The 27,207-nt window shown below is 42.3% G+C and overlaps 1 protein-coding gene across 1 annotated transcript; it reads right to left on the reverse strand.

Annotated features, from left to right (window-relative positions):
• Positions 1-12,364: 12,364 nt before the first annotated feature.
• On the reverse strand, positions 12,365-26,540 carry LOC118246271 (neurotrypsin-like). Its single transcript, XM_035543205.1, has 15 exons — positions 26,469-26,540; positions 24,311-24,356; positions 22,694-22,930; positions 21,726-21,849; positions 20,815-20,990; positions 20,145-20,292; positions 19,153-19,331; positions 18,742-18,883; positions 17,904-18,106; positions 16,758-16,899; positions 16,281-16,486; positions 15,634-15,712; positions 15,276-15,398; positions 14,475-14,755; positions 12,365-12,675 (listed from the first exon to the last, which is right to left on the reverse strand). Exons 1-15 carry the CDS (start codon positions 26,538-26,540, stop codon positions 12,365-12,367), a joined length of 2,469 nt encoding a protein of 822 aa, XP_035399098.1.
• Positions 26,541-27,207: the final 667 nt, after the last annotated feature.

Genomic DNA, 27,207 nt, shown 5'->3' on the forward strand with positions numbered 1-27,207 from the left:
TGACAGAAAAGTAGTCTTGCACTGATACACAGATGGATCAAATTTGTACTACCAAATGAGCTGTTAGTGCACAGCACCAGCAGTAATTAGAGACACACCTTACTGATAATGGAAGTTCTGATGGTTTACATCAATAGCAGTCTGGGTCATGAGCTTTGATACATTGCAGAGAATCTCTGCCCTATGAGAAATCAGAAATACCTGAAGGTATCACAATATTTTATGAAATGTTGCATGAAAGAAGGGTTTGACCTGCAGGAACAGTGCTTCGCTGGTGAGGAAAAATGATTCAGAAGATGGTGGGAGTCAAATAGAATCTAAAAATACAGCTGAAATTTTGAACCATGTTTTGACAGTTAAAAGGAGATGAAAGTAGAGCAAACTAAGAAACTAAAGATTTTGTCCACAGAATGAAGAGAGAACTAGGGGTGAGATTCTGCACCCTGCCATGACCTGTTGTAGGACTTGAAATAGCATTAAGAGGCAGGGAGATACTTATGGCATAAGCCTAGTGCTGCTCACTGATATCTTCTGTCAACATTATATGCAACACAACACTATTAGCTCTTAGCTGAATCCAGTAGAAAACACAAGTTGCAACAAGAAAAGACAGGACAGAAGAAATGGTAGAGAGCTTTACTAATGTGACGTGCTTCATATTATAAGGGGGCTTCAGCACATTATGTTTACCTATATTAAACTGGAGCAATCCTCATTCACATTCCTTCTCCTTCCAGCTTTCATGTATCACAAGTTGCAGAAATTTCCAAATAAATCTTGCTTCCACTTTCTCAAACATCACAGGCTGAAAGCATGAAAGAGGTGATGAAAGTAGTGAGGCAAGCAAAGCAGGCAAACAAATTTGCACTTCTACCTTAAAATGCACATAAGGAGACTGAAAAAAAAAAATGTCTTCTGGCCTGTGCAGACCAGATTTGGGTGTGTTCTGTCTCTGGCCAACATGAGGGAATGCAGGGGTGATTGCTAGCTTCTCCTTGTCCTCAGGGCTATGGCTTGGAAAGGCACAGTTCATAAACACTCATTCATCTTTTTCCAGTCAATGTATTGCATGAGACAGGCATGCATTTTCCCTTGTGGATCTCCCAAAAGACAGAAGCCATAGTCACTGCTGAGGAGGCTGTGAAAAATATTATCTGATGATTTCGTCAGTGCTCTGCTAGGAGGACAGAAATTCAATAAGAAATTCTGCAGAGATGACGAAATTGCAACTAGGATGTTTTTTTCTTTACAGGGATGTACTTTTTTTTATCTTTCTCTTTCATTTCAGAGGAGTGAAATTACTGTTCAAAATTCTTTTGCATCTATTACATGGAATTTTCAGAATGCAGCATCTCATATTAGAAAGACAAGCAGTCACACATACCCTGAAGCAGAATTGCAACATATACATTTCTTTCTTGTCTTAAGGTCTCACCAGGGACTGAAAATCAAAGAGAGTCTGTGTTGCACCCCAGAAGTGTCTGCTTTTCACTGATGAGTCATGTGGTACTCTGTCAGTCACATCCAGCATGTTTTTATTTCTCAACGCACAGAAAGTAAAACACATCCTTGGTATGGCTGGAATCTAACAGACTCAATAACAAATAAAGCACTCTTGAGATTTTATCGCTGCTAATGCAATGAGCCCCAGCTGTTCAGCTACATTCTGAATCTGCAAGATTTCATTGTCTTTCCACATGCAGTCATGCAATCAGAAATGACAAGTAAAGGCAAATTTTTAAAGCACACGTATGGCTTTGTTTCCAGGTAAAACACTGGTTGTGCAGAATTGTGGTTCTTGTGCTCTGGCATCATGACATTATGGAAAACTGCAGACAATTTTTGTATCTTAAGTTCCTGTTCCTTGGAAAGTGATGGTGATAGGACAGCAGTCTGTTTTGAAAAATCGCTTCTTCTAGAAGACCACTGCTTCATGATATATCAACCACTGTTAATAATAAATATCAAATATCTCCAGAGAAATCACAACCAACCACCATTGTTATTTATTTCAAAGCACTGGGACTGGAGAACATACAGAGCAAATATTGTTATAACACAAAATAAGGGACAGCACATAGCCCATTCTCATTTGATCTGCGTTTAACTACACAAGTGCCTGTGCAAGAAGGACAGAGCTTTCTCAGACACTGAATACAACGAAGCTGAAAGCAAAACTACCCTGAGGAATCAGAAGCTCTGGAAAACAAGTTTCCTCCATTTGGATTGAGCAGTTTCCAATCTTTAGTTAATCCTATTCACAGAAGAGTTTGATCTGATAGTGTCAGAGGTTCTCTTTTTGAAATTCTATATAATGGTAACATATGCCTAATATTAAAGCCTTATTAAAAATGAATTCACTCTTTGTGAGATGAGTTACTGTTACATACATGGAAAATGGAGTCATTAGGGGACACTTTGCAACAGCTGTTAAAATTATTGTTATAATGCAGACTACAATTGTGGCTGAGGTCTCATGTATGAATTATTATGCTTCAGAAAGCATAAGATGCTGTTTATAGATAATGATGTCTGTAGGGATTACTGAGCATATTTAGTCTGGCCTCTTGTATTTCAAAGGTTAGAAGTATATATTCCTCTTTGCCTTACAGTAAACTATAGGAGCATTTGTTTTCTTTTTCACACTTGGTTCATTCTTCTGCCACTGCCAAAACTGTCTGGCAGGATCTAATATGCAATGTAAATTCACAGATAAATTAAAGAAGTAGCATCAAGCTAAAAGGAACTGCAAAGAGATGTTCTACATTTCTCAAAGAAAAACAACTGTTAAACTGCTAGTTTGGTTTTTGTTTGAGACCACATTTGGATGTTTCCTCAACTAAAGTGAAAAAAATGTGAAAGCAATAATATCTCTGTCTTTTGTGCTTAACACATTTGATACCCCGTTTATAGAAACTTAGGAATTGATAATTCAGTTTGTCTAGAGAAAGTATTACCCTAGCTAGTAGCATTACATACTTGAAAGCTTCCTAAGTACTCTGAAAAGCAGGCATTAAGTCCCTAGCTTATTTTGGTTTCAGTCTGCTGAGAAATAATCAAAGTTCCTAAACGTGATATTCCTTCTCTATCAATCTACAGTGTTAGAAATGAAAAATGATAGTCAAAGGAAGAGCTGCTATATTAGATGAGTCTCAACATGCCTTTGCAGCAGAAGTCACGTTTCTACATTTGTTGTTGAGGGTACAGGCAGTTGACTAGTAAGTAAAGAATTACTGTTAGGGAGACAAAGGATGTCCATTTATTCATGTCAAGCCCAATATTCACTATTCTGCTATATGTGTAAGCAAATCTTGGCTAGAAGAAATATCCAGCAAACTTAGAGTAATCTTGCTCTACTTTATTTATGTGCTTCTTACATACTCAGGAGAGGAAGCTTTCCACATGCTATGAAACCTGCTACTTCAGATAAAAGTGGCCATAGCAAAATTTGCACTGTAGGTGTCTCTCAGCACTTCAGTCTTTCAAAATATAAAGATTAGACACCTTAACACTTAAATATTGGAATAACAGATGATTCTGAAGTGCAAGAACAGCACTATACAACATTAAATGGATAGTAGTCTGTCCATTTCTGCACAGATATTCCTCAGGAAAATAATCTAACCTCAGAGTTAGTGATGTGACTTTTTTTTAATTTAAAAAATGTAATTAATGTTATATCCCATCAGAAGTTTAAGCCACGTCAATTCAGTGTAAGGTTTTCTCTTACTAAAAATGTTGTCTCTACGACCACACACCAGTACTCCATTTAAGAAAACATACTTTGAGTTTTGTATTCACAAGCACGGGTGAGGGTCAGTGCTTTCTACGCTATATGTTTAACTAGCCTCTTTTATGCAACATGTTTGGGGGAGACATTAATACAAATACTATGCAGTACACAATGACTGAAAATTACCTGGGCTGCTGTACCCTGGACCTCAGTCACTGTTCTGTTTCTGTAAAAAGTGAGGGAGAAAACATGTTCTTTTTCTTAGACCTACTTGACAAAGCAGGATCTACTATAGGGTGCTCTGTAAATACAAATTGGTTGACCTTTAAAATCATGTGGATTCTTATAAGTAGAGTGCTTTTCTTTCTTTTTTACCTGCAAATGTCATAGACCAGATTCATTCAGGAAGCAAGCTCTTTGAACTAGATTTCTCGTCCTTTAAGGGACTTAGGGAGCCTAGATTACATCAGCTACTTCTATTTTCAGCTTTCTTCTCCAGGTAGCTGACCAGTCTGTAGAAGGTGCCGAAGGCTGTTTTGTGAGCTGACTCAGACTCTACTATCTTTTTTAGGCAGATCTTCATTTCCAGCCATGTACCTGCAAAATGTTGTGACAAATTCCTGTAAAATTCTGTCCAATACTTTAATGCATTTCCCAAAGTAATTTCACATCTTCTTGGGGTAATAAAAGTAGATTTGTATAATTCTATTATCGCAATTGTCCTCTCAATTGGTGTTAAATCTAGCAACCTATATTTATTGAGGATAAATAGTAGGAATTTAATGAATAGAAGCATGTGCTTTGTTTATTTCACCAGGTATCTTGTGTGAGTAGACACTCCTGTTTCAACTGAGCAGGATGCCCCCAACTGAAACAGCACATTCTGCACCCCTCCGCCAATTGTCGGCAACAAAATTGCATCAATTTAAACAAATTGGTAAACCCCTGTAACTGCAAAGACAAACCCTGTATGACAATAAAGATTTCTCAAGTTTTAATCAACCTAGCTGTGGTTTAAATATTTGGAGAGTTGAAAGGGGTTCTGTTGAGACCTCAGTATTTGTGCTGAATCACAGGACCCCCCCCTCTCCTTAGTATTGCTGGAGATAATGAAACGGTCAGCCTAAAGTAAGAGAGCTTTCCTCTGGTGCACTTGGTTACTGGTTCTATAAAAAATAATCAAACGCCAAGTGTGCAGACATCTGAATAGTACCCTTGACCTCTCTTAAACAGGTCTCTATCCCATGATTGGAGGTTGTAATCCTACTTGATCTCCAGCAAGCCTGTGCATGCAAGGGGGAGTGGAAAAATAGCAAGGAAGAAATAATCTTTAGAAGTACATTTTCTTCTTTGCAGCCAGCTCAATTTTATACAGGGTAGATTAATTAAACCACAAAGAAGAAAGTGTTTATTTTTGTTGTTGTTCAAAGGGCTTTTTGTTCTACTTTTGAGTAGGAAATATCACAGAAATGTAAACTTTTTAAATGGTTTCTGCTGAACTGTCCAGCTACGTTTCCATAAAATCTCTCATTTCCAAAAATCTCTCCCAAACTCTCTGCCATGACAGTGAGGGGGCTCACCACCCAGGCTAGCATACCATGCAAATGGGACAACAAGTCGCTGCTTGACCCCTTCTCATGGAAACACCTGACAGCTACCCACTGCTGGCCTGGGAGCCACAGGGCTGGCATGGGCTTGGGTTGTCAACATGTTAGCTAGGACTTCACAGCAGGATTAATTTGTTGCAATTTTAATTCCTGCCAGTTTGTTTCTCCTGTGGGGCACCAAGTTTGTGTGAGCCCAGCATTGAGCTACACCTGTTTCCAGCTCAGCCCTTTGAGCCAAAGCTGCCATGATGACTGTGTGAAGGCCAGCACAGGTATAAACAGACAGAAGAAACAAGGCTTTTCGTTTGGCTGACATCAGAGCAGCACAGCTTCTCTTCTGGTAAAGCTGATTCACAGCAGCTGCCTCTTCCTTTCAGAAGACAGGGTAGTTTTGAAAATCTGTAAATACAAAGATGCCTTTTAGTTTTTGGCAGAATGTGATGGATTTGAAAAGTGGGGAGGGGAAGATCAGGTGGTGGCATCAGGGTTTCACCAAATTGTTTGAATTTGTCTGTCCTATTCCTGTCCCCATCAGCACCTCTTAAATCCAAGGTTTTTCTAAACATAAGTGATTCTAGATGGACCATCCACTACTTAAAGACCCATGTTGCCAGCTCTGCTTCCTCTTTTCACTTTCACAGAAACACAATCCTACTGCAAATCCAATTCTGTTACCAATGCTAGGTATCCCCCTGTGGAAATGCCAGGTTTGTTAAAGAGTGGCACAGCATCCAGCCCAGCAGTCCAAGGTTGCCTGAGCAGCATGCCATCTTCCTCCATTAGAAAGAGGAATTTGTGTTCAAGATTTTTTTTTTTATATTATTATTATTTTAATGTCAGTGGTAAAACCTGAATTCTTGTCTTCCTCCCTTAATAACTCTGGTAGCTATGGTAGCTATCCTAGTTAGAAAACTGCGTGGACTAAAGCCCTGTTTTCTCCTGATTTCTTACACCAGTTTTGAAATCCGAAGTACCTTATAGCTGACAATCTGAAATGAGTATCCTCCTCCCAAGCCTTTGTACAACCTGAAGGCAGAAGTCAAGTTCTTTAATACAAAATATGAGACCTGACAGACTTGTAACCTTAGCTTTGGTTTTGACATTGTTTCTTTCCCAAACAGTGACTATGTGCTTTGGAACTTACTTGGTGAAACAGTGCTTACTGATGTTTGAAAGGCCATCTAAAATGCACACGACTCTGCTTCACCACTGGTAGGCGTTGGCTATTCTCACAAAACCTCAGCCATGAGCTCTCAGCTTCTCACAGGGAAAAGAGTAAATACAAGTAAGTGTACAAAAACCCTAAGTAAAAAATGAAGAAAGGGAGGTGTTAACCACAAACAGCTCTCATTTCAGTGAGTGCATGCTGGTTCCCAACAGCAAGCTAGAGACGGTATGCACAAAAAATTATATGCTATAATACTTAGAGTCTTCACCAAGCCCCAATCTAATCATAATGACTTGGGAAAGTCACTGCAGTAGTCGGTGAGTTACTTTTCAAAGCAGGCGTTTTACACAACAATACAGATTTCAGCTTTGGAGGGTGGCAGGGGGAGAACAGTGTACTTGCATCAGTGTTTCATTCAAATTGCATTTTGCTTCCACTTTTCCAAAGTTTGGCTTTGATCCTTCAATTGGTGATATACGAATCCTACCCTGGAAGGAGACAAAATCATTTCTGAACAAGTTTGTTCAAAACTAGTATGTAAAGATAACAATAGCAATGAATTATGAAGCTGATACATAAAACCCTGTGTTGAGTTTTAAGTGCAATTAATTGATTTGCAGATACCCTTCACCTGTTCCAAAAGGCCATAAAACATGGCATTCAAAGAGCTGTTGCATTTCATTTTTATGGTAGCTAATATGATACTTACTTTATAACATTCTTTCACACATTAAAACTGTTCCAAAAATAACATTAATACAAATATTTAATTAGCATAAACCAGTGCTGGGAAAAAAAAAGAAAAAAAAACACCAAAAAAAACGCAAACTAAAACATGCCCTTGGAACAGGTTCCTTTATTAAAAATAAGACGGAGCCCCACACAGTCACTGTATAATCCATTTATTAACATATCTTGTGAGCCACTGGTGTTGATCCAAGGGAGATGACAGTTTTGGCAACAGCCTGATTTTAGAGGTACTCAGTCCCCAGTTAGTAGAAAGGGGTTTTAATAGGACTGAGTGGGCTGAGTGTTCCTCCTTGATGTAGGGAATTAAACATTTTCTTGAACAATTAAAAACAAAGCCCAAGACATTGGTCCAGGTCAAAATGCCTCATTCCACAGGGAGCTGTCCCCAGCTGGTAACCACCAGGGGCTCTTCTGTTCCTGTGTCCACATCCTCTAGGTGCAAGAAACTCCCAGCAAATCTATCAATATGGTGTCACTTAAATACAGTTCATCTGCCAAAAGCTTTCCTCTGATGGTTGAATATACACATAAAAAGTTGTCTTCAAGTGGTTTATAGATCATCACAGCTTCAGGATACTGGTTTCAGAAAGGAAGGCAGATAGACAAAATCAAGCCTAGTTCTCCTACCTCTGAAAATGCAAATATCCATGTTCCTGTATCCTAGCCAATCACTCCACTAATACCTTTGAGGAATTGATCTGCTAGTCTTTGCTATAAAGGTACAAGGATTACAACAGTAATTGACATCCTGTCCAGGTTCATAAACAGCTGGCTGATTAATTACGGCATAGAACAACTCCTAGAAATCCTCTGAACAGCATTCAACTGCAGGAATAGGTTAAAACTTTACCCCAGCTTCAGCTGGCCAAAGCCTGGGTTGGTGTCAAGACAGGGCAGAGGAGGGTACCCAGGCAGGCACTACAGGTCAGAACAACACCAGCACTGGGTCAGCCTTTGCAGAGCACCAGGGTATTCTCTTAGGAAGAGGGATAACTGGAGCATTAATAGCTGCACCTTAGACACTTAACATAGACACCACCTAGTCAACTGTGTCTTTCTCACACAGCCAGCGTGTACCACACTGCTATAGGAACTTATCTCACAAAGCGTTCCCATGGCACAGTGCAGTTGCCAGCAAGAGTAACTGAGCCGTCAGCTCCTAGAAGTGCTGTAAGGACATCAGCCTCATTCCACTGACTAATGCTGCTAAGACAGACTGTCTCAGTCCTATAGTTATGTCAGCCAGGGCAACACTCCACACAAATCATCAGGTATTCTCTGCCCAGAGCTGCATTATACTTCACAGACATACCTACAGCAATTGCTCTGAGCTTAGAGGTGCTGCTGCACATGCCAGAGACAGGGTAAATTGACCTTGGCTGGTTTTCTCCCCATTGTAGCTGCCACCAAAATTACACCAGCAAGGTTAAAGCTATCTCCAGTATACATACGTAATATACATACAGTGCTGAAATCACTTACAGCATTGCCTACTATAGAAAATAGTACTGAAAACAATCAGTAGATAATTTTCTCAAACTGAATTCAGTTTAGGCTCAGAGCTTAAACACCAGCAGAAAGAGAAGGCATGGAGAGAGAGTTAGCATCTTATCAGATAGCTAGACAGTTTGAGTTGCAGAGAGACAGAGAAGCCACAGTTCTAGGAAGGGAACTATCTGTAAAGGATGACAATATAAAGCAAGGCCCCTTATTTCCTCTTACAGCTGAGAACACAAGGATAGATGGGATTCAATGAAAACAAAAGGCAACTCATTCTGGAACTATAAAAAGGAACAATGTACTACAGAGTATAAAATGATATTGGTTATCATTGCCAGAAAATATTGAGGCTTAGTTGGATTAAATAAGAGATTAAACTTTTATATGGAAGATGAAGTTTGGTTAGGTTAAACAATTTTTTAAAAGTTAGGGAGATGAACTCTGACATTAAGGAAAATTAAAAAAAATAGTGCATAGTGTTTGTGCAATACCTAGAAGTCTGAGTACTTGTACTTTTATTTTAATCATGATAGCAATGCAAGTAATTAACTTAAATGGGCCAGGAACAAAATTTCCCAAAAGAGAAGGCTGTTAAAACTTGCTCAATACAAATGCACACGCACTGTCCTTTGAAACGTCTGCTGCTGGGCAACATTAGGTACAAAATACAAGCTAGAGTGGCTGAGTGCTGCTCATCCAATCAGACAATTCCAGTAAGCCCAGTGGCAAAGCATGTGAGTTTGGCTTGGACCACAAAGAGCAATAGTGGTGTTCTGAAACAGGTTGGGACAACGGAGGAGAGTATTTGCAGGCTTGCATACAGTACAAGTAAGGTGCAAAATCAGATGGAGATAATTCCTTCCCTCCTCCTGGCTCCTGGAGGACTCGCAGAACATTAACTACAATGATTCTCACAGCTTCCACAGTGACAAAATCCAAGAGAAATATTTTGAGCTGGAACATGGGAATCTCAGAATACACTGCCAGGCCTGTGTCTCATACATGTTACACGGTCATTTTTAATAACTCCTGAAGGGCAACCAGTAGGCTTAAGGAAATAACCTTACAGTTTCAATCCTTTCTATATTTCTGTGCCTCTTTGGATTACAGGTATGAGCTGAAAGATCAAACCAGGTTAAACTAGAGGTGTGACAGCACTCAAGGCACCTGCAGCTTTCCAGTTTGGGAGGCTGAAGGTTAAAGCCAAATCCCTCTCTATTCCCAAACAGGTACTGCTTCTGCCAGAATGGAACTTGGGATTTAACCCCCTGCAAGACAAGAGGTCTGTAACATAATTGTCCTCAGTTCTCCTGTTATTTTAATTCCTGGGTGATAAGGAACAGTCATCAGTTTGTTTCATAGGGACTCTCTGCCAGTAGGTGTAGGACAACCTAGCCAGCACGGAGCCAAGCACGGCATTACTGAAGGACCAAACCCGGCTCTTCAAACAGGGTTATCAGCACAAGCTGACTGCAGACATTCAGCCCCGCAAGAAGAGGCACTAACAGATCAGATCAGTCTCAAATGCCAATTTGCAGGGGTTCTTACACTGCATGTTTTAGAGATTCCTACAATTCTTTTTTAAAATAAAGTTTCCAAGCAGGATATTTAAACAGCCCATTGCAGCAGTTGTAACCCAACTGTCTTGTAACCTACTGGAGAGAGTAAATGCAACTGTTTGGTTTAACATTCATACACAAAAAACAGACACCTCGCCAGGTCAGCACCTTTAGACTAAGCTGCTTTATAGGTGACAAATTAAAACTTTAGGCAATCACTGCTAGTTGAACCCAAGACAATTTCTAGGGCGCTGTCTCCACTTGTCCTGTAAGATGACATGGTTAATCCACAGGCCGTACTCTGCCTTTCGTTCTCACCTTGCTAATCCCTAGGTATTGAACATTTCGGTGCCTTGAGTACACACCTCCCGGACAGCAGACCAGTGTCTGACCCAGTCAGTGCCTACACCACAGTGCATGAGTGAACCCAAAACATGCACATTTGGCACAAGTTCCACATGTCCCATACCATTTTATTACTCCATGTTTGGATCATCAGTTATGCAGCAAAGCTGCTCCTGAACAGACCTTTCTTCTCTCTGGCTTGGCCACACAGCTAGAACACACTGTTGTGCACTGCACAATTGTTAACACACTTAGTCCCTCTATTTGTATATTTTTCTACACACTCAAAAAAATTAGCTTTCAAAAGTAAGGAAGGCCTAAGAGTAGGAAACTGTTCACTTGTTTTGATAAGAGGGAAGGAAGAAATTGAAGTATTCAACAACCCCTGCTTTCTCTCAGTATTTTTTCTGTTCAGGCTGAAAGGTCTGAGCCTAAACTATAGCTTGATGGCACTGCTGTCATACTCTTAAGCCAGTTTACTTCCACTGAGAGGAATGAAAAGAGAAATAGTGCAGAGAGAAGAGAGGAAGCACAGTCCAAAGGTTGCAAGAATAGCACACACTTCAGAAAACCAGGAAGCTGCTTTGCAGCACACTTCCTGTTTTACACCTCAAGCAAATTACTCAGTCCTTGTGTTTGTTTTGTCTCTATACCCCAGAGTATTTCCATGTTTCATGGGAGAACTGCGAACACGGAGATGTTAAAGACTAAGACCACAAATAAAGGGCAGTTAATAACTATGATAAATAAGGTACCAAGAGAAAGTCCCTGCCATGCTGTTAAATTGTCTCAACACCTGTTTGAGATTAACATTACATTTGGATTTAAAGAAAAATAACATGTCTATTCAGCCTTTTGGAGTCACATTTTTAAATTACTCACAGTAATCATGAGGGCAAGAAAGCTGTTGTCTCTTAAAAATGAAGATTTACTCTCACACAAACAACTGATTCCAGGAGATGCTACTTCATGGAAAACAAACAAACAAACACCAAAGAATCACTATATGGAGAAAGCAGCAACAAAACCACAGCGTCTGACAACCAGAAATGTGTGGCACAGGATTACAGCTGGAGGGATAAGCACCTCTTAGGAGGAACAGACACTAAAGGGATCATGTTGCAGAGGATCTACTATTCAGAAGTGAAAAGGTTCCCCCTAGAGATCTAACAAGGAAGGAAAAAGAACACAACTGTTAGCCTGTTGATCAGCTCAGTCAAATCTTCTGATTCCTGCAACTGATGAGAGACACATTAGGAAAAAATATCTGAAGATTTCCACTATGCCAGAGCCTGTTGCCATCTCCGAGCATCTCACCTCTCCTTTCAGTGTTTTTCAAATGTCAAACATACAAAAATTGGGTAATAGATTTACAGAGACAGGCATCTCCAATTCTACCTTTTCTGTGTGCCAGGGCAAAGAAATAACTGTGACTGCCTTACAGGACTTGGATGGTCAGAGCAACACAGACTTATTTGTCCTACCAGTGTACACCCGCTTTCTCTGCTCAGATATTTGGGACTAAAATGAAACTAAAGAAAGAATCAGCCATAACTGGTTTTCTCCCAGTTCTATATTAAAGTCTTTTCCCAGTGTCCAAATGACAACATAAACCTCCACCAGTCACAGGCCGGAAGCCACAGCCTTCAGCTGCTGCCGGGCAAAAGGACAGTACGTTGAAGTTCCTAGGGCTCGGACATTTTCATTTTAGCTGGGTCACTTTCTTGATCCAGGGTACGTATTTGCTGACCTTCGTGTACACACCAGGGGAATCCTTTCGACCACAGCCATAACCCCAGGAAGTGATTCCCAAAATGATCCAACGTCCATTTGACCTCTGACACATGAGTGGGCCTCCACTGTCACCCTGGCAGCTGTCCACCCGTTTATCTTCAGAGAGGTTCCCAGCACAAATCATGCGGTTAGTGAACTTCTGTCCATAGCGGGCCTCACAATCTTCCCGGGGTAGAAGAGGCACCACCCCCTGCAGTAGTGTTCTCGAATAGGACTTCCCTGGAACAGAACAGATCAGCCAAACCAATTCACACGTAGACAACAGACGCAACCTAGAGCAACAGTTCTCAGCACAAAACCAGATATTTGTACATTTCATCTCAGGAATGTGGCACAGAAATAGGCCAAACTCAGCATCTCTAAACCATCAGAACTTCAGAAAATAGTACTGCAAAGCCAGACCACAAAAAAAGAAATGTAAGATCAAAGAAATAGGGAAGAGGTTAGAGAAAGAGGTTAGATCAAAGGATGAGTCTTACTCCTGGTTTTGCCAACAAGTAACTTGAACCTTGCGCAATTTATTTCACCTCTCTGAGCCTCCATTTCCTTCGCTATAAAACAAGGACAGTGTTTTCACAAGGGAATAAATGCAGTAACATTTGTGATGCACTCAATCCTCAGAGAAGTTTTGGAACATGTTTCAGAGGCATCCAAATATTATTCAAAGGGAGCTTACTTCATCTTTGGCCAGACTCGTCCCTATTTGCTCAGATCTCTTTATTACCACAGACTTGGTCAGAACATAAGGATCATGTGCAATATTATAGCATAAACTTTCTATGCCCAAGATTTACAGTAATTTACAGACTTACTGTAGGTTCACAGGGCAGTAGGTAACTCGTTTGGAAAGCTGGTTTTGGTGTGTGGGAGGGATTCTAGCCATTAAATCCCACTACAGCTTAAGGGAGTCACATGGCTAAGTTGCTCCTTGATCCTTCCCAGACACCCCAAAATGACTCCAAAGGCAAATGTATGCTCTCAGTTGAGTAACTGAGTAACACTTGAGTAACAGCTAGAGAAACAGCTGGAAAGGAGGGGTAAGGCCAAAATCAACATACAAGCCCCTGGGGCTATTTGTTTTTTGGCAGCAAGTCCTTCTAAACATATGGATTTTCTCCAGTCACGGCAGCCCTAGAAAGGCCTCCTTTCCTAAATCCATGTTTTGCATCTATGAACCCCAAATGTGGAAGGACTGGTCAGCCAGTCACAAAGCTTCATTTAGTGTTTAAAGCTGTCTCCAAACTAGTGGATCCATGTAGGGACACCACCGAGCCCAGCATTTTAAAACATCACATTGAGAGAGTTAAGGATTTAGTAATTAATACATTTTAGAATATTTCCTGCTACCTTTTACCTAGGAAGCGTCATAGCAACGCAAGAGGGCAGGCACAGGCTGTCTCAAACCTAGTGCAGAAACCAATGTCAGAGCCCAACTGCCCCTGGAGCAACATCCGGGGAGATTCATCAGTGACCTGACTTCCAAGAAAGGTCAGCTACTTCACAGGAAGAACACTGTCTCAGGTCTCTCCCCCTGCACAAGCTCTTTATAAACAACATAGTCTGAGAAAGACACTTTCCATTGCTAAGCTCCCACTACCACAGCAGGAGGTCATGGAAACACGAGGGCCTCCCTGAACAGTAGATAGGCTTTGTGCACCAGCTCTGCACAGGTTGTTGCCTAAGGGTTTTGCTGTGGGTAAAAATGCACATAGAAGGGGAGAAGCAAGAGTACTATGACCAGGTGGCAGCATTCTTCTCTCCCACATCTTCAGAAGGATGCTATGGCTACTAAAACTTCCATCATGGGCAGACCCAAAACAGCTTCAAAAATCAGAAAACAGTGATCAGTGCCACAAAAATCACCTTATTTCCTGCTCCTTGACACCACGTGCTTGGCACAGACAATAGGAGCATTAAGAACATGGCCTTGAGTTGGGCAGACATAAATTAATAGCGCATATAGACTCCTCAGTCCAGAATCCCCCATCCATCTTGCTCCTCAAAGTCCTGTCACTTACCTGTGTCTCCCCAACCAGAGATGATGCAAGCTTGCCTGTTGATGTCAGACTTCTCTTTCCTATCAGGAAGGCAGACAGGCAGAACGTGGTAATTGAAGTAGAGACAGTGACCTTCTCTGCCCCGCATTCGGACCAGGGCAATGTCATTATCATTGCTGCCAGCCCAGTAGTTTCTGTGGAGGACAATCCTCTCCACAGGCAGCTCCCTCTCAAACTCATCCTTCACACCTGTGTGGTAATCGCCTACCCGCAGCAGGTAGCGTCGTACATCAACACCAAACCTAGAGAAAAAGACAGGTAAGACCTTGACATTCCTACTCACAGAAACAGACTGATGCAAGCCTCAGTTGCTTTGAGACTGAACCACCTCCTCACAAACTCATAAAATAGTGCCAGGTTCAGAACTGTGGGATCTCTTTAGCAGACGTGATAATGCCAGCTGTTGCAATCACTGTCTAAGACGCACGAGACTTTTTTCCATAAAAAGGGCTACAGCAGTTGCAATAGGCCTATGATCTCATCTTTTCACAGTTCCTTAAACCACAGGAAGAATGACAAAATGCTGGTTCCCTTTAAGTGTAAAACCTCAAAGTTAAGAAGGCAGGTGTAAGCAGTGAGGGATAAAGCAAGCCTATCATGAGTCATCACTGTAAGAGCTCCAAGATCACACACAACATAACCTGAAGGTTTTGGTTTAGAAACTTTTCTCATGTAGTTCCACTGCACTGGGAGAATAACCTTTTATGAGGTTATCTTGTTTGTCTTTAACAATCCCTTAGGGCTCCCAGCTCTCAGACACACCTTTTGAAGCAGTGGGCTGCAGTCACTACCCAGCAGCTGCTGATCAGTGTTGCTCCACACAGCAGTCGGGTATCTCTATGAAAACCCTTCAGCCGTAGTGAGACCTGCCATGGCCAACCACCTCTGGAGAAGAGACAGCAGAATAATATACATCACATACACAGGAGCTGTTTTCTTTTCCCATTTGCTCTGCCCTATCTGGGCTCAGTTGGCATGCATTCTCCTCTAGATGGACACATTGGTACAAATGAAGTTCAAAAATCACAAGGGAAAATGTTTTAATAAATTCACCATCTGCCAGGCTATTTCCAGAGTCCTTAGGAAAGCTGGAACCAGTTCCGGCTTTTTCAGCAATTACCTGAGAGCCTTGTTTCCACCTATGATCCTTTTCTTGCGACGGTGAAGCAGGCGCATGCCACACACACCAGACTCTGGACCTGTACAGCAAAGTTAGGACAGCTGGGTAGATACCTTCAGCTTAAATATCAACTGCTGTCAAAGAGCCAAGATATCATTCCCCTTCCCTGAGGGCATTAATCTTCCTGGTAGCTGACTGCATTGTGTTGTGCAAAGGAATTTACAGAAGATTTGTTCCCAAGGCTTTCCTCAGTTTTAGTGGAGGTGCTTACCTCCAGTATTTGTAGTCTTATGCCAGGAATAGGACATCTACAGCTATTTCCTCGGTGCTCTAAAACCCAAAACTTGCTCATAGTTACTGCTCTAAGAAGGGTGTAATGACATGGCTCAAGGGAAATTCTGAAGGGTCAAAGACCTGACACAAGTAGAGCTCCTGAGACTAGGCTGGAGCACCCTGTGTTCCTAAGAAGAGACAATGAAAACAAAACAAAACAAACAAAAACAAACAAAAAACAACAACTAGGAGGTGCAGGAGACTACATGCTTGTTTTGTAGCTAAAGCTTCAGCCAAAAAAAGAGAAGAAATACAGTGCAAAAGCATGCAGAGATCCTACAGCTCAAGCTCCGTAGAAAAAATGGGCATATCACCTGTTCTCCTGATATCTTGGACCTTCTCTTCAACATAGTCACAGATCACACCAGCATCTCCACTGTGCCAGCAGCTGTGAATCCCAGTGTCAGGCCTGACACACTGCCCCAGGGTGTGCTCCACACCACTACATTCTATGTTGTTCAGATGGATGGGCCCTTGGCCTTCACCAAAATAAGCCATTGCCCTGGCTTTTGCTGTACCACTGCAATGAGAGAGAGGGTGGCTAACCTGCAATAAGCAGGAGGCAAGTGAAACTCAGTACGTTTTAAGAGAAATTATATTTATCGATCACTCCACACACAGACAGTAGGCTAGTACCTGCTGAAGGCAGCATGAGAAAAGGATTCTAATTCCTCAAGCATACACAGGTCTGCCTGAACTATGAAATGAAGCTCCCAGCAACAGGCCCAGAAAGACACCATTCCCCCCAAGAGCTATTTCTATTTGTAAGATGTATCAATCAGATCTCTTACCTGAAACCAAGTTGCCTGCAAACTACTGCAGCATCTCTGTCTGTCCAGCCATCATCACAGACACTGCCCCACTGCCCATTCACAAATACTTCAACCCGTCCCTCCTTGGTGCTTTCTCCATCCACTAGCCGCACAGGAGGCCCTGCAGGAGAAAACACACGGGTTGCTGCAACCAAAAATACCAAAGGGCATGAGGTGCCCAGAACTTGGGTTCTATAGGAAAAACTGAACCCTAGAGATCAATAAGCTTAAAAAAAAGGGTGGAGATCATATATGAAAACTGTATCCCTCATTTCACCTTCTTGCTAAATCAGTAGACTGCATGCATATTAATTTATTTAATACACACTGTAATTCATATTCTGAAAGCTGAGTAAAGACAAGAACAAAAACAGAAGGAAAAGTATTAAGTGCTTAGGCAAGAATGGACAAGCTTAAACATGCCTTGGAAATAAATCCGTTAAGTGTTAAAACTACTGCATTATTCTAGGCAAGAAAAGAGTTCTATGTCCAGGAAAAACAATAACAAAAAATTAGATGCTGTATATTTCAATTAAAAACAGCTGACAAATTGCAAAGTCTCCTGCAGTAGAGAAGGCAGAGTCTATCAGCCCTCATATAAACAAAAAGTATGATGCTAACTTAAGATACATTTACAATTTGAATTAAGAGGGTGCCATCCAAAGAGGAGAGTGCCAATAACCACACAACAGCCCCTAACATCTGAAGTCCTCTTGTCTTGACAAGGTGTGACGCTAGTGTAACTACATCAGTTGCCTGATGTGTCTAGTTAAAGGGGGTTCCCATGTTTCCATAGACATGGGGCTGAGGCATTTCATCAGTGAGCAATGGCACAGTAAGGCAGCCACCATCCCTCAGATTCTCAGGTTTGTTTTAGAGACTGCCAACATAATTCTCTCCAGTTTCCATTTCTCTACAGGTCTGGCTGTACATCTGGTAGCAGAGCCACAGCTCTGTGGTTCTGCCCCCAAACAGCCAGGGCTCATTCCTATGAATTCTTCCCAGAAAGCAGTCTTCTCATTGAGACAGCACAGGGAAAACTCCCATATCTGCCATAGTTTCCAAAGGAACAAACCAGCACGAGATACTTTCTCACTGCCCAGAGCAAGATGCAAGACAAGTTACCCAGGCTGCCATCAGTGACGGTGCTGCTCTCAGGGGAACAGCAGACCCCCACATCCTCCGCGTGCGAGCAGTCGTGCTGCCCCCAGTTGCTATGGGGACAGTCCAGGAGGGAGAGCTCTGTCCCCACACAAGCCACATCATCCAGCAAGATTAAGCCTTGGCCAGCAGTGTAATCTCCTTCAGAGGCCAGGGTAGCAGAACCACTAGAGGAAAGAAACAGAACACAACATCAGATTCATTAAAACTAGCTAATCCCACAGAGGGGCCCAAATTCAGACCCAAAGGGAAACCGGGCAACTCCCCTGCAGACGTCAGATCTGGTATTGGTGCCCTCCCTACCTAAGCTACTCAGTGACACACTGGATATCAGCCAAGTAGCTTGCACATCTCACCAGCTTCAGCTTTCAGGAAGGCCCAATCAGACCATTAAGAAAACCCTTAATACTACACTTTTTTGTCCTGATGGTCTTCATTCAAGCACTGAAGCAGTTGGTATAGTTTAGCTACAGAGCAAATGGGTAATAAAGTTTAGTTGACAGAGTAAACAGGCTGGTAGTGCTGAGCTGATATATCTGGAAATTTAAGGAGCCATAAAACATTATCAAGCCTGTTATCTGTTTTCAAAACAGGTCAAAGCAAGAGGTAACAATGATATCTTTTTCTTGGAAAAGTATGTGGACACCTAATAATTTTTCCTGAGTAAAAATTGCATAATGATAATAACCCTTCCAACAAAGACAGAATTCAAGGAAGTAATGTCTAGCCAAACCTGTTAAAGAGACATGGAATCTAATCCTTGAAATTAGGAAGCACAGATACTACAAACACTCATTCCTACCTGAAGCCCAGCTGCCTGCAGACCACCTGGGCACCAAGGTCTGTCCAGCCATCATCACATACCGTGCCCCAGTCTCCATTGTAATAAACTTCTACCCTGCCTTCACTGGAGCTGCGACCACCAGCCAGTCTGACAGTGCCCTCTGCAAGAGTTGGGAGAACGAAAGACCAGAACTCAGTAAGGGAGAAAAATAGGCTGAACCCCACTTGTTAAAACCCTCTACAGCCCACAAGAGGAAGAAACCAAAGGCACAGACAGTTGTGGGTACTCAACAAACAAACATCCCTCAGCCTTTCCATGCCACCTGTGGAAAGCAATGAGACCACCACCTAGGCTGGCTCTGATTCATTTTCACCTGTGTAATATGGCAGTAAGGCTGCATCTGGATGGCATAGAGCTGTAGGTATGTACCTGTGAAAGGGTCACAGGAGACCCCAGCATCTTCAATGTGGTCACAATTTTGTTGTCCCCAGTCACTTTTCTTGCACTGGTCAAGTGAGAGTTCATTGCCTGAGCACTCCACTTCATCCAGCAGGATTGGGCCAGATCCCTGCCCATAGTGAGCCCATGACAAGGCTTTTGGGTTCCCACTGCAAATGATATATACACATGCTCAGTAAGGAAGGTCACAGTCTTGTTCACTTGTATTCTGCCTTGCACAAAGACTCTCCTACACTAGACTGACATCCTTCCATAGGTAATGTGTATTCCTGGCACAGTGGTGTTGTCAATTGTTAACCAAAATGCCTTAATAGGAAGTCCTGTAACAAGACCTCCTCTCCCAATACATAAAAAACATGTCCGTACCAAGAATGGTTCAGGTACTTGAGAAATTCTGAGGACAACAACGCCTCAATCTCAATGACAGGCAAAACTCTCAAAGTTGGAAGGATTTCAAATTTGACTTATCTATTTTTAAGCAATCCTGTGCCAATTTGTTTTTCAAGATTGCTCAGTATACAACAGCTCCCATGTTAAATGCTGGATGGCACAAAGAATGATGTGCTCTCTTGCTTTCCCTGACTGAAGAGGATAGGGGCAGTCACTGAAACTGAAGGTACTTAAATTTAAACAAATGACTGCCATTCACCTATGGAAATCACTATGACAAGTTATCAATGAGGCCAAGAAGATATGCATTAGGACATGTATGTAAAACTAATGAACAGGGATCAACACAAACAAGCCTTGGATAGGGATACACCATCTCTTTTTTATACAGCATAAACCCATAAAACTGACTGATTTTATACTGAATTAAGTACAAAATCCCTTTATAGGATGACCAGGGTTCTGTTCCCTTTCCATAGAAAGGACTGGTATTATAGTGAAAGGAGATGCTCTCACATTCTTTATTCAAACTACTTCTGTTACCGCTCCATGATGAACAGCAGGGAAATTACCTGAGTCCCAGCTGCCTACAAACCACTTCAGCATCCCGGTCATCCCACTGGTCATCACAGATGGTACCCCACTTGCCATCGTGGTAAACCTCCACCCGCCCTTCAAAGCTCTCCTTTCCTCCAACTAAACGCAACGGGACACCTACACCTGTGTTGCAAAAAAGAAAGAGATCAAAGCAGAGCAAGACAGAGACAAAGCACATCCAGCAGTTGAGGGTGTAGAACTATTCACAAGCCAGAGGATCTGTTAGGATGCTCTCATCCCACCCTACCACATCCTCCCCTCCAACCCCCCCAGAAGCATCCATGACTGCATGCCACAGCATGGGGTGCAACTGGTCCACAGATGGCTCTTTTACTGGCTCCTACAGTGACAAGGACTTTACTATCTGCGAAAAACCCATCTTTAATAAAAGGGGATGTGCTCATAGGCAACTGCCATCTTGCAATAATTTTAGAAGTACGCCCACTCTGAGTATTTGGGATTGGGAAAAGATAGATCATTTTTCACTGGAAGGAAATAATCTGCACAGCAGGTGAAAGTAGAACATGCTCCAATGATTTCCTCTTTTCAGCTTCCTGACCTCAGATTTAGCATCTGATCAGTAACACTGGATTTCAGGTAACATACACACAAGAAATAGGTAACGAACCACCCCTGGAGATTTACCTTCTGGAGGGACGCACATTACCATGGCGCTTCCCTGGTTACAAGTTCCTGACACAGCTTCCTGATAGCTACACTGCAGCAGGGCTTTCTCATCCCCATGGCAGTTTGCTGACTGCAGGTGCAGGGGAATAGGCCACAGTCCAGGATGACTCTTCTTTCCAGCTGTGCCAATCTCACTGGAATGGAAAATGCAACAGAATGATGAAACACTGTTATATTGCTTAACTCACACTTGTTTTCCAGCCCAGTTGTGGCATTTCACATGAGCCCAGTTGACTGGGAGTACATAATGGAGTGTCCATTTTCAGTCCAGTGGAAAAATCCAAACAAGCACAAAGCAATTCCCCCTCTCCCTCCCCATGTAATCCATTCTGTTTTCCCACTTACAGCTGTGGAGTTGAACTAGTCAGAAATGGTACCCTCATTTGAGAGTGAAGGAATGAACCAACCCATCAACAGATTGTAATATGTCAGCACATCTAAGTATCTGAATAAACTTTCTTTCTCTGTTAATCTCATCTCCTTGCTGTTTGTAAGTTTGAATAAGTCCAAATAAGAGATTCCCTTAGAAGGTTCATAGTCTCAAAATCTCTAATAGATCAGTACAGTAATTCCAGCTGTTAATGCTGAAAAGGGAATATAGTCACTCATCACAGACTTGAACACCAAGTTTTAGACACTGTTGTTTTAAAAAGTTCTTGCAAATGCTGATTGGGGTTGGACATAATCATGGGGGGAGAAAAAGGAAAAAAAAAATCCGGTAAAGGACCCTGGTAAGTGGGCAATCAGCCCACAAAACAAATTCTTCTCTCCCAGCCAAGGTATTATGCCAGAGGAACAGTAACCAGAGAGGCTGTTCTCTCAGAGACCATATGAGCATGTAACACTTGCAACCACAACAAGGTTCTCACCTGAGACCTAGTTGCCTGCAGACAACACTGGCATCCCAGTCAGTCCAGTGGTCAGCACAGATGGTGCCCCAGAGTCCACCAAAGTAGAGCTCCACACTACTATCTTCAGCCAAGCGCACAGCACCTTCCAAAAAAAAATAAAAAAAGAAGTCTTGGACTTGGGTGTAGCTGAGCTGGACCTGACTTCTCTCATCCCTGTTTTGGAGTGCTGTTACTGAAATGACCTGTATGAAGGCGTGCAGAATGTGGCACCTCGACACAGGCACACAGCACACCTATACCTGTATCCTTCACTTTAACGAAGCCATCTTTGAAAGCACTTACACTGGTGAGGGAAGAGACTTTGCTATTTCATTTATTATCTGTTCTGCAAAATGCAGCTAAAAGGAGCATCAAAAAACAGGAGGACAAACAGAAGCGTTGCTCGTGAGTTGGTATATTGAGAGAGCTCAGCTCCTTTGCATGCCTCAAGATAAGCAGCTATCCCTGTATTGGCACTGCCAGGACTTCTATAGTAAGTCTAGGACCCACGTTGCTGCAGAAGATTTACAAATCTATCCACAGAATATTTGTCCTTGTTTTATTTGAACTACTGCAATTATATGAGGAGAGCTCAGATATGGCTACTTAAGGAGTTGGAGAAGGTTGTTTTCCACATAACTTAAACTGCTTTCAAAATGGCATGTTAACAATAAGAAAAAGAAGTCTCCTTATATGAGAATTAAAGCATTTATACAAGGCATTATAGCAGCTTAAATCAAATCCATACTATACAGATGTTCTTCTCTCACACAGATTAGTTTTTAGTCCTAATTCTTTTGACAATTTGGGACACTTAGTGTACTGTGCTTCTTTCATAGGGTATTACTGTATCTGCTACTTTCAAGTCTGTGCAGCACCTGTTTCTGGCCTGAACCCCTTGAGACAGTGTAGCCCACACTCTGGCAGAGATACTAAGCAGCTCTTACCTTGGTTACAGTCGCAGTTAGCCCAGCCTATGGTCCCTGATGCAAGCCGGTAGAAGCACCAGGGTGTAGATCCCCCTTCTGGGTTCCTGCAGTGGTTGTGGTCCCCTAAGCCACGGTCTGGGTACTGCTGCACATAATCAGGGAAATCTGCCCAGTTCAGGCACTCTGCCCCGGCCTCAGTGACCGCCAGCGAGCCATTGTAATACCCAAGAGGTCCGATGCCACACACGCTAGACACTGGGCACAGAAAGGAAGCTGTTAGCATAACCTAAGGCATCTCACATGGAGGCACAAACAATACTGGACATATCGGCTGATTTTCTGAACCCCTTTTGTGTTTACAGTCTTGATTGCTACTTGCTTGTTTGATTTCAGTTACATCAGTCTTTAAGGCAGATGCTACAAGAATGTTAATACATACTATCTAAAAACCAAGTTGATCTGTAAAAAACAAAATGCATAGACCTTTAAAACATGTTAACTCTGGGCCCAAACGTGGACTATTTGAACTAGTTCCCATTAATGATTATTTCAATAGAGGCATTCCCTTTCTCTGGGCCAGCAGATGAGCCTGGCAGACTCTTCTCCTCTACCTGTTTTGGTACCTGAATATGATACTCTTAAGTTTGATCCTAGGCTCTTCAAAGGATTAACTGCCTGTCTAAACTGATTGTGACTGAGAAGAGTTTAAAATTACCCGTCATTTCTATAAAACAGGAAGGTGGGAAATAGTACCGTACTTCACTGTATGTATGTTCCTTATACATATTAGCATATAACCTGGCTTGTCTGAACTTATAGGAAAGGAAAGGGAACCACTTTCAAGGGGGAGTGTAGATGCCAATATTCCAGGCCAGTGCCTACACGAATTATCTTATGCAAAGAAACCCCAACAAATAATTAAATATGGGGGGAGGGGGGCGGGTTGGGAGACAGAGAGAGAGAGAGAGAGACAGAGAGAGAGAGAGAGAGAGAGAGAGAGAGAGAGAGAGAGAGAGAGAGAGAATTCACCATTCATGACCCTGAAATAAGAAATAGGGAAACCAGAATAAGATTGTGCGTGAAGGCGTGCTTTTTAAGTGTGCATAAAACGGGAAAAGACAATTCAGAAGTGGGTAACAGTTGTAGTTCTATTCACTGAATAAACAAAAAATATTTCAGAAAATCCTTCTGCTGTAAAGACATGTAAGGTAAACAGCAGGGGTAAGTGACAGCTAAAGGTTAGCTACAAGGTACAAAAGTGAGAGTTACAGTAAGCTGTCTGGAAAACACACTGTGCTCCTTGGATTGACTGGGACCCTAAAAGGGGGGCATATGACAAGACAGTACTTACTAGGAGGAGCAAGCATGCAGAAAAGACTGAACAGAAAAACAGATGAAAGGAAAAGAACACAGTAAAGGAAGAGAATTGCAAGAGTATTAGACATGAAGAAGAGAAAGTAGTCTGAGCATATTGGTGAAAGAGATAAACAGACACTGAGGCACAAAGGAGAAAAGAAATGGTGGAAAGAAAGCAAAGAAGCCAGACAGCAGTGGTCCATCGTACCTGTAGTCTCAGATCACCACTGCAGAAAAAGAGTCTGCTTGATGACTGAATTAATAACTTCTTGTTCTTACCTGCACTCTGCAAATGGTTTTGGCTGGGCTGGGATCCCAGAAGAGCCTGGGAAAAGAAACAGAGCAAAAGCAGAGAGATGATTATCCGATGAAATAAACATGGGCATGTTCTGAAAGCATCTCGGCCTTTTGCTGCTTTAGGCAAACACACCTTGGTAACCAGCCTCTTCCCTGTTCTCCCTATTGCTCTTCTTCAAATCCAATCACAGCTCTGCCCACTGACAAAAAAAAATGAATAATTACTGACCTGCAGAGATTTACCCTTGATCTAAGCACTACATTACAGGGCTCTGCTTGTTCTTTCCAGGGTTTCAGCCCCAATGCTCTGAGCAAACAGAAATGTAAGTCAGAGTGAGATGTCTACCGAAAGACAAGCTGGAAGAAAATCGTTGTTACCAGTAAGAAAAAATGAACAGCCACTCATTCTCTGTCCATGTAAAGGGTAAGCCTTCTATGATCACACGAGTAAACAGATATATCTACCTGATGGGATGATGCTCCCAGGGATCCCTGTTAAAATAGCAATAAACATCCACATATGAAGCAGGAAGCATGTAAAGAAGAAAATCCAACATGGCTTTTTGAGTATTTTGTTTTTGCTACATCAAAGTACGATATGTCCTATGATATTATTATCCAAGTGTAATAATATAGCTAAAAACAAAGAATATGGAACAAAGAATTCCAGCATCCTGTCCAGTGCCAAAACTGCATTTCCTCTTGTAGGCAGTGTTTTGGGTGATTATAACTTGACTGCTGGTTGAGAGATAGGGATCTCAACTTCAACACCATTACATGGTATGCAGGCAGGTGCAAGACCTTCACAGACCCAGAGTGAAAAGAAGAAACTGTACGTGCTTCTGCTAGCTCCATGTAGTTTAACTCTTTTCTAAATACAGCTGCTTATGAACAAAGGCTTCTACTTCACAGAGCAGAGGTGTGCATATAAAGAAAACTAGCTATTGCAAATAGTTCTGTTTTTCTTCAAAACGCAGTAATTTTGCTTCTCTCAGCTTCACCTCTCCTTGGAAAAAGGTAAGAGTAAACTTTGGGAATTAAACCAAATCCACCTCTGGAGTAAGCCAGGAGAATCCCCATAGATGCCACACACCTCCTCATGGCTGATTTCATTTACAGATTGAGCTTATGAATAACGGTCCAACAGGTGTTGAGAACCACAGCCAAGCTTCACCATCATCCTCCAGAACTCAGAACGTGATACAGCATATTGAAAATGAATTCCTTACATGGTTCAGGAACTGTGCGTCAGACCTCAGGTGCATATGCGCAAGGGGATGCACAGATAAAACAGTAATTAACTGTCAAAACCCTATTCAGCCAAAAATCCATTTGTCTTCACATATCCAGCTGTTCTGAACTCACATAATGTTCTGTAAAACAGCAATGCTGAAGGACTCATCTGAGGATCTCAAAGCTCTCTGTAAAGAGAGGAAAGTGAGCTAAACTATGCTTTTCTGACTGTCCAAGATCACACACAAGACAGGTGATCAAGGCATAATCCAGGTACCCTGACTTCTGGTTTCTAGTGTGCACTTGTACACACATATAAGCCTGCAAGAGATAGAGGGATTAATAACTGGCTGTATGAACGACCAAACACGCTCTTCCTGGAGACTGACCATAAATAAAAGAACCGCATTCTAAGTAATATGCTTCCCTTTTAATGAAAAACTAGTTGCCAGTTTCTGTAGCAGTTTCCAAAATCCTTCAATAGTCATCATCACCAAATTTTAGTGCAAACAACCTGTGCTGCAGTCACTGCCCCAGGTCTGTGTGGCTATAGATCATCAGTCCACAACAGCAATAGGGATAATCAGTCCATCAGTGAAGAACAGAAACAAAGGATCCCTCCTGCCAGGGTCACTGCAGTGCTTGAGTAACATGGGAAACCTGAGCCAAAGCATCTGCAAGCCCTTGCGCATCTGCTTCGCTGCTTTGTTTCCTTTCCTGAGTTTCATATGCAGAATGAAATAAATCCCTCCCCAAGCCCCCAACCCTTCCCAGAGACCACAGCTGCCTAGATACTTGAGAAAACATATTCAATGAGAACATGATCCACTTACAGTGATGATATTAAAAAAAAAAAAAAAAAAAGCAATGTGACTTTTTACAAGCAGATAGAACAATAATTTCTTACCTCCCTGCTTCTGAGACAGGATAACAGACTCAAGAGCTCTACCAAGAGTGTGAGTACTTTGGGGATCTTCATCCTTCCTGTACAAAGTGGACAGAAGCTTTTTGAAGCTTCACAGTCTCATTTTGCTGCTGGGCTCAGCTGCTGCCTCCTCTTCTTGCTCTCCAGCTCAGTTTCCCCAGGTGCAGGGCACTAGCTGCTACACATTGGAGGTAGTGGGATGCCTCTTTCATTTCTGCATGGGGAAAGGGGTGGAAGGGAAGGAATCAAAGTTCCCAAGAGCATCTTAAAATTTCACTTTCCTCTTCCTCTCCCCATCTCTTCTGCTTGACTCTTCTCCTCAGAAAGGGAAAAAGAAGGGAGAGAAATAAGGGAGGAGAACATGCCCCAGAATTTCTCTATCACCTTTAAAAACAGCAGGAGGCAAGCGCAGACGGGTAGGGCACAGCCCTCAGCTTGCTCCCACACCTCAGCTATCCCCTCCCTTTCCCTTGCTGTCCCAGCCTCTCATTTTGCTGTGGGTATGCATTTCTCCAGAGTGCCAGCCTCCGCCTCTCCACCACTGTCTGCCCAGCAGCCCGGCCAGCCGCTCTCTCTTCTCTTGAAATTCCTTCTTTCCACAGCTGACTCTTCCTTCCCTCCCGTAAGCACAAAGGCTGTAGCGGCAGCAGGGATCTGGGGCTTCCTACTGCAACAGCTCCAGCAGCGAAACTGAAAAAGGAAATGGCTTGTACAAGCACAT

The sequence above is a fragment of the Cygnus atratus genome, chromosome 7, assembly GCF_013377495.2.
Source record: "Cygnus atratus isolate AKBS03 ecotype Queensland, Australia chromosome 7, CAtr_DNAZoo_HiC_assembly, whole genome shotgun sequence".
Classification (NCBI taxonomy): Eukaryota; Metazoa; Chordata; class Aves; order Anseriformes; family Anatidae; genus Cygnus; species Cygnus atratus.

Coding starts and splice junctions, on each gene's coding strand:
- LOC118246271 (XM_035543205.1), bottom strand. CDS start 26,540: ATGAAGATCCCCAAAGTACTCACACTCTTGGTAGAGCTCTTGAGTCTG. Junction 19,332..20,144: donor TGTAGGCAGCTGGGACTCAG/GTAATTTCCCTG, acceptor TATCATTTGCAG/TGGGAACCCAAAAGCCTTGT. Junction 12,676..14,474: donor CTCTGGTTGGGGAGACACAG/GTAAGTGACAGG, acceptor GTTCTGTTCCAG/GGAAGTCCTATTCGAGAACA.